At 39.2% G+C, this 7,175-nt stretch overlaps 1 protein-coding gene across 1 annotated transcript in view; it reads left to right on the top strand.

Annotated features, from left to right (window-relative positions):
- The first annotated feature begins 489 nt into the window (after positions 1–489).
- The window catches only part of EOGT (EGF domain-specific O-linked N-acetylglucosamine (GlcNAc) transferase), a 15,589-nt gene continuing 8,903 nt past the window's right edge, over positions 490–7,175 (top strand). Inside the window, exons 1-7 of the mRNA XM_010015684.1 lie at positions 490–687; positions 1,641–1,741; positions 2,310–2,418; positions 2,512–2,606; positions 3,378–3,482; positions 4,630–4,736; positions 6,275–6,378. Of these exons, the coding sequence (XP_010013986.1) occupies positions 490–687; positions 1,641–1,741; positions 2,310–2,418; positions 2,512–2,606; positions 3,378–3,482; positions 4,630–4,736; positions 6,275–6,378 (819 nt within the window). The remainder of the gene's footprint in view (positions 688–1,640; positions 1,742–2,309; positions 2,419–2,511; positions 2,607–3,377; positions 3,483–4,629; positions 4,737–6,274; positions 6,379–7,175) is intronic.

Here is a 7,175-nt window from a genome sequence, read left to right as displayed (position 1 = left end):
TCACCATTTGTTTGTGACTACATAGTTTTCCTTCAGCTTATGATTAGTTTCTTTCAAAGTGGAGAACGTATTCTTTTTATACCTATTTTTAAACTAAAGTTCTTCCTCTTCTCACCCCTCCCCCGAATACTTCTACATTTTCTTCCTTCTGGCTGGATATTATATGCTCTATAGTTAGTTTCCACATTTGAACTCTCAGGATCCTGTGGGATTCAGCTAAAGTAAACACACCCATTTTAGTTTGACTGCGAGTTTGTAATAGCGCTCAATGACTAATGACTCGAAGATAATCCTGAGGTTGTACAATCTAGTCTCTTAGTGAGGGTTTTACTTTTCATAGGAAAAAGAAATCACCCCAGAAATACAAGTGCAAATGCTTTGACTGTATGTCTGAATATTGTCTTGTATGCTTGAAATGTGCTATGATGCAGAAACATTAAGTGTCTTTTATGTTTATTTTTTTGATAAGTACAGAGCTCACAGGTTGCCATGTTCATGTTGCTTGTGTTTGGATTGCTACTGCAAGGAATTCTGGCTGAAAATCTTACAGAGTTCAAAAACGCTCCAGAAGAGCCATTATATAGCTACAGTGCTATCAACCTGCCGGATGAGCACATTCCCTACTTTCTGCACAATAACCAGCATATTGCTGGCATCTGTCAGCAGGACCCTCGTTGCCCATATAAAGTAGGTTTGCTTTTCTTGTTTCTTCAAATGTAATATTGGGGTGGGTTTTTTCCTTGGTGTCACAGCAGTTAAAGATGGGGATGAATTGGTTTCCTTGCCAATTAGTCGGTTCCACTGGGAATTGGAATTGTGCTTTTGAAATAGCTGTACAGAGCTCTTCCTTTGTCTGATGCTGTCCTAAGACTGGATTTTAAATCTACTGGTTTGCAAGGTTTGTATCCCCCTTCTTTTTAAATTGTTACAGAGCTGAAATGATGATCTTAATCTGAGTAACTCTTGTGCGTGAGAAAGGTGTTTGAACTAAGTACAGTTAGAATTTCTGGGCCTGTGATTTTCAGCGTGCTGTACTGCTTTTGCAGCAGTGCCAGGAGTATAGGCAAATCAGTGAAATACTGATTCAATCTTACCCTGTGGTTGCACATAATTCATTTACCTGAAGCAGGGACAGTGAACCTGAGGATCTGAGCTACATGTGGGTCAGGAGCACTTCTTGCATCTCTCGGGCTGGAGCTGCTTTGTAGAGCTGGGGGTGGGAGCTGTGCTCCCCTTCTCTGGCTTCATAAAGCACTGCAGAAGGCAATGAATCCAGATTTAGCTGGGCAGCAATGGTACAGACAGATTGGAGCTTAGAGCAGCGTGCTTTGTGTGAGCTTAGCTTTGTTATCTTTATCTGTCAGTGAGGTGAAAATTTTGGAATCCTACCTACTGGGTCAGGAAAAGTGTTTGTCCTGGGACAGACACTTAAGGATAATGTTGCTGTTCACGTGTGTCCTATTTGGAGCCACCATTGTGCATAAGGAACCTGTGTGTTCTTTCTGAAACTGAAAACAGACCAAACTGAAAGCCTTTCATGCAAGATTTATTTGCGAGAGGTAGTTTATAAGCTGACAACTGACTTAAGTCATTTCCCATTTTGCTGTTGCGTAACCTGATTCACTCATCCTGTGTTACAGAAATACTTGAAGAAGCTAAAATCCTGCTGGGGTTATGAGAAATCTTGTAAATCAGATCACAGGTTCAGTTACCCAGTGTGTGATTATGTTGAAACTGGATGGTAAGTTTCATTTTCAATGTATGAAGTACAGCATGTGAAAGAAAAAAGAGAGTGTAGTGCCCACATTCATATTAGCTGTGAAGTGACCATTATTGTGATATTTAAAGGATTATCCTTTGTGGAGATATGTGTGTATATATGTGTGTGTTTATACATTACATATGTCTTTCAACATGGCATGAAAGATTTAACTTTTTAAGGAAGAAAATACCATTTGAAATGCTTCCTGCCACAATGTTTTCATTATTCTGATTTAGCCTTGAATTCAGATTCCTAAAATAACTGTGTATTTCCTTTCTTAGCTTTAAAAGCAGAGGAAAAAAATGTGAAAAAAGATTTTATACCCTTTTACGGGAGAGTAGCTTTAAATTGTCATTGATGTTTTCACTTACAGGCAGCTGGTGAGTTGCTTCCTGTTTTGCATCTTACATGTCAATAAAGCAACTGGCTGGTTCTTCTGTTCCATTTTCAGCAGTAAAAATGTTATCTGTTAAAATTATTGCTACAACTAAGCAATGGACCTTGATTTTTATAATTTTTTTTTTTCCTCTCTCTCCTCATATATCAGGGCAAGTGACATTGAGACAGCCCAACAGATATTCTGGAAACAAGCTGACTTTGGTTACATTCGAGAAAGGCTCAATGAAATGAAAACACATTGTAAGCCTGCAGCAACGGTAGGTATTTCTAATAGATATGATACTTTTCACTTGTTTTTACATGTGATTTTTTTGTTAGTCACTAAATCCTACTTGTCCTTTTCTTAACAGGGAGATTCATCTCTGACCTGTTCTCAGTACCTTCAGCATTGCAGAGCCACGAACTTGTACATCGATTTACGAACTGTAAAGAGAAACCATGACAGGTCTCTGATTTGCTTATGTTACAGTAAAACCAGGGGATGGCAGGGGAAAGGACTTCAGAAGTTGTTTAGCAAAGTGGTGTGCTTGTTGCCATGAGCTTTACTGCTGATCAGAGACCTGTTGCTGAGCTCCTGTTGAGATCTACACCTCATGATTGCTGTTTGCTGCTGCTGTCAGCAGTGCAGGTTATTTAAAAACCTAAGCTCCCAGTTTTATGGAATAATGATGGGTGATTGAAATCCTCCCTTCTGATGGAAGAGGGGAAAACCTTTCTGTGTCCTTAGTCACATCCTTTCTTGATCTTGACAGTGCTTGTAGTTGGCAGTTTGTTTTCATCAAACGTGGTCTTGCACTTCACTCTTACGCTGTATAAAATTCCTGGGTTACTAACTGGGTTGTGAAATCTGAGGTGAATTTCAGTGAGGAATTGTTAAAAACAACCAACCAACCTCCCTCCTCCTCAAACAACTAATGATGCTTCTGTAAGTAATCATGTAGAAAAATCTAATTAAGTTACTCGTTTTGGCACGTGAAAATGTTTCCTAATAACATTCTGAATAGATTAGTGCTGGTTTCTAAATTAATGTGTATAACTCCATGGCCACCACTATGCTTATTTGGGAATTGTGGGATGTTCTTGATTTATGCTAAAGAAATTCGGAGGTTTTAAATGCGTATAAAGTACTTGGCTGAATGGAGTATGTAGCTGAGATTGTAGAGCACTTGTAGCACTGTTGCACAAAAGCTGATAGACTTTTACTAATTTGCATTAGGTTCAAAGAAGACTTTTTACAGAAGGGAGAAATTGGAGGTCACTGCACCCTTGACGTTAAGGCATTTTTGGCTGAAGGTCAGCGCAAGAGCCCTCTGCAGTCTTGGTAAGAATCGCTTGTAAAGGCTGCTTCCAAGTTCTCTTTGTAATTCTTTCTTCTTTTTCGTTGGCATTAGCAGCTGTGTGTAGGGGATTTCATATTGAGGAAATGGTTGCTCCTTTCTAAGGTTGGTTTGAGGGTTCATGTTCGATACCTTGGGTAATTGCATCGATGCAGAATGTTCTGAACTATGCTATGTGTAATTGTGTCCTGCCTAACTGACAGCAGCAAACAGTCTGAAAACGTCTTTTAATTTGAAGTTCTAACCTTCAGGTGTTTTCTGGACAAGATGCTGGTCCTGTGCCTAATTTGCTTATACGAGGAGGCAATTGTTGTGAAATGCCTTGAAGTTTGCACTTGTGTCCTAGTTCACACGGTCTTTGTTGACAGTGGGGGCACTGTAATGCCTGATCTGGATACACATTCACATGGTGCTCCCAGGGAGCCTGTGTTTGGAGTGTGAAATGGGCAACAGTCGACAGGCTGAGTAGGAAGTGCAGAGGGTCCTTTGTGATAGGTGGTAAAGTATCACAAGTTGCATGTTAGCACTTCAAAGCTGCATTGCCAGTTAATTGATGACACATGGGGGAGTTGAAGCCATTAAGATCTGTATAAGAATTCATTTTTACCATTTTCTCATTTTTGTCTCCTCTTTTTGTATTGATGGTCAGTTTCAGTTAAGAATAGCGGCACAGGAGGAAAAGACTTTTCTTCTCTACCTGCTATTGTCATCTTAACTGCTCATCCTTGTTCATATCCAGGAATAGTCATATTGCATTTACATTCATTATTCTGACCAAAGCATGAAGATCTTGCTGAAGTGTCTTTGGCAATGCAGATCAAGTTGCTTAGACCCACAGATTTGGGCTCTAAGGCTCTTCGTTATATCTCTACTGCCTTGATTTGTAGATCAAAGACACTGTTGACTCCTGAGATCAAAGGTGGTGGTTAACCTCTTGAAGCTCATAACCTGAAGAACCTTCCATTACAATTTCAAATCATTTTGATTGTCAGACTCTATCAGTTTTCAGCAGTCCTGTTAAATCAAATGGACTGGGTGAACAGTTATTAAATCTTAGATGTACTTGGATGAAGTACATTTGCTTGAGTATGTTAATGGCAAAGTGTGTTCTGTGTGATTGAATCTTTGTAGGTTTGCAGAACTCCAGACGTTTACTGCATTAAACTTCAGGCCTCTAGAAGATGGGAAGTGTGATGTTGTTATTGAAAAGCCAACATACTTCATGAAATTAGATGCAGGTAATTGGTACCTTTATGCAGTAAAAATAGCCCATATCCAACTTGCCCATCTACATTATGCCTTTATGATTGTCAAGTTCACTTGTAATATATTTTTAAGTTTGAAAAATGATGTGACTTTTTAATTCCTTTTTTTTCTGTAGTTTCATTGATGAACTTGGAAACTGAAATTTACGTCTTGCATTTCTCCACAGATGAATAAAAGAAAATTTAAAAAGGAGAAAAATTTCCTGCTGCTTGTCTTGCACATTCTCTGGACTGTGTTTTGACATTCTTTGACTTGCTATATAGAAGATTCTTTGGCACAGTCTTTGATTTAGGCCGTGGTTTTGGATGACAGGTTTCATACCATGAAACACAAGGCATGGGTGTATGTGTCTTGTTGTATGTGTTCAGGAATTGAGTATTCTTTGTGTATTCAGTGATATGGAAGAGGAAGTGATATTCAAAGAGGGGCAGCACCCAGACATCTTCAGGAACCAGCCATTTTGTGAAGTTCACCAACCTTTTTGTTCATGCAGCATATTCTGCAGACATACGTTAATGAAAGTGGGTATTCAGAGTGTAGACATACAAACAAGCTGCTGTGGGTAAGCTGTGTTTAAACTGGATAGCTGCCTGTGACACACTGCAACTGTGAACTGAATTACCCTCCTTCCCCTGCAGGCCAGTATCTTAAAGTTTAAGCAAAGTTGCTGCAGGCCCCTGAGCAGTTACTGGGGAAGCGTTGCTGTGCTGTCAGTACCTTTGAACAGGGTGGTCTGGCTGTGGCTCAGGAGATGATTTTGCCCAGCTCCTTTGTTTTAGGGGAGGTAGGGGAAATTGCAGTGTGAGCAGTATAGGCAGCTAATTCCTGTCATAGCAGCTCTTTTTGATCAGAAGCTTAGAAACAGGGACTCTGTGCACATGGTTCCAAAGCTGAGATCTGGTCTTCGCCAACAAGAAAACTGGGTTATGTTATCTCCTCAGTTTCACAGTAGTTTTTTTGCTTCATGGTCTTAAGGTATTAACTTAAGAAACCAAGAATGAACAAGAATGCTCTGAGGAAAAAAACAACTGAGGAATTACTTGGGCTTTGGTTCATGTGCATGTACAAGTTCTGTCTTGTAGTCTTGCAGACAGAGCTTCCCTTAAGCCTAGTAAAGCAACACTAAGATCAGTGCCGAGGGCCTGTTTTTAGTGTTTCCTGTATGTCTAACTAGCTATTGTTAAAGCGGAAGTTGCTTTCATTCACTTCAGCAAGCAGTTGCAGACTGTAATGAGGAATAGCTTGTGAAACTTAACTTTTTCTTACACTGTTTTTTGCCACTCTTCTATTTCTCTGAACTTTTAAAAACACATTTTACTTCAATTCCTTCTTAACTCAATTCCTTCCCTTTAGAAGGTTGCCTTTTTAGGGTGTGTAAAAAGCGTTCAGTCAGAAGCAAGGGAAAACTAATGTAAAATGCAGGATACTAATAAGGAACAAGTGCATAAACCAACTAAAAATGGAGGGAGTACCGTGGTGTTCTCATAACAATTCTTTCTTTCTTTCCCAGGTGTTAATATGTACCATCACTTCTGCGATTTTGTCAATCTGTATATTACACAGCATATCAATAATTCCTTCAGTACTGATGTCAACGTAGTCATGTGGGACACTGTAAGTTTGCTGTGCTTCTAACATGTTTGCAGTGGCTTGTATTTCTGCTTTATGGAGACTCTGAAGCTTTTAGTAGCCAATCCTTAGCTTTCTTGTGGGCTTAGCCATGTGGAACTGCTAAGGTTTTGGATTCTATTAATGCAGATGCATGAACAATAGTTAGGGAACAGATTTTCCACAATAAATCATGTGCTGTTTGAACACTACTCTGTAGCTCATCTTTTGCTGGTACATAATTATGCCTTTTTTTTTGGTGTGACCTCAAAAATAACCTGACCTGTCTTTCTAATACATGGCTTTTGAACATTCCATGTGCATGTGTGTAGACTTTCTTTTTCTGAGAGTTTTGAAGCAGATTTAGTCAAAACTTTCTTCTGTATTTAAAAAGAAATGCTGCCTGGCATCTTTCTGAATCAGTAATCTGCAGCCTGTAATGAAGAAAACAACTAAATGAAATCCTTGTGTATATATTAAAACAAGGTCTAATACTTAATTCCTTTAAGTAGCCTTCTTGCAGTTATTTCTCTCAATCATCTCTAAGAATGCCACGATAACATGTGAAAGAAGTTTTTAAGTGGGGCTGTTCCTGCTGTACTGGTGATTTAAAACCATGACTGTGTTTAATACTAGTTTTATTGGCCAGTATTTGTGTAGGAGAGTGTTAACTTAATAAAACACTAGGCAGCTTGTAATATGCCAGAGAACATGTATAATAGGGACCAGAAATAGCACAGTTCCTGACTGTGGTATTGTCCCACCCCTGTCTTGTTCTCATAATCCTAGGTTTTCTTTCTGAG

Source organism: Nestor notabilis, unplaced genomic scaffold (assembly GCF_000696875.1).
Source record: "Nestor notabilis isolate BGI_N333 unplaced genomic scaffold, ASM69687v1 scaffold28355, whole genome shotgun sequence".
NCBI classification, from domain to species: Eukaryota; Metazoa; Chordata; class Aves; order Psittaciformes; family Psittacidae; genus Nestor; species Nestor notabilis.
The sequence above is the reverse complement of the archived record's forward strand: the minus strand, read 5'-3'. Positions and strand labels throughout refer to the sequence as shown.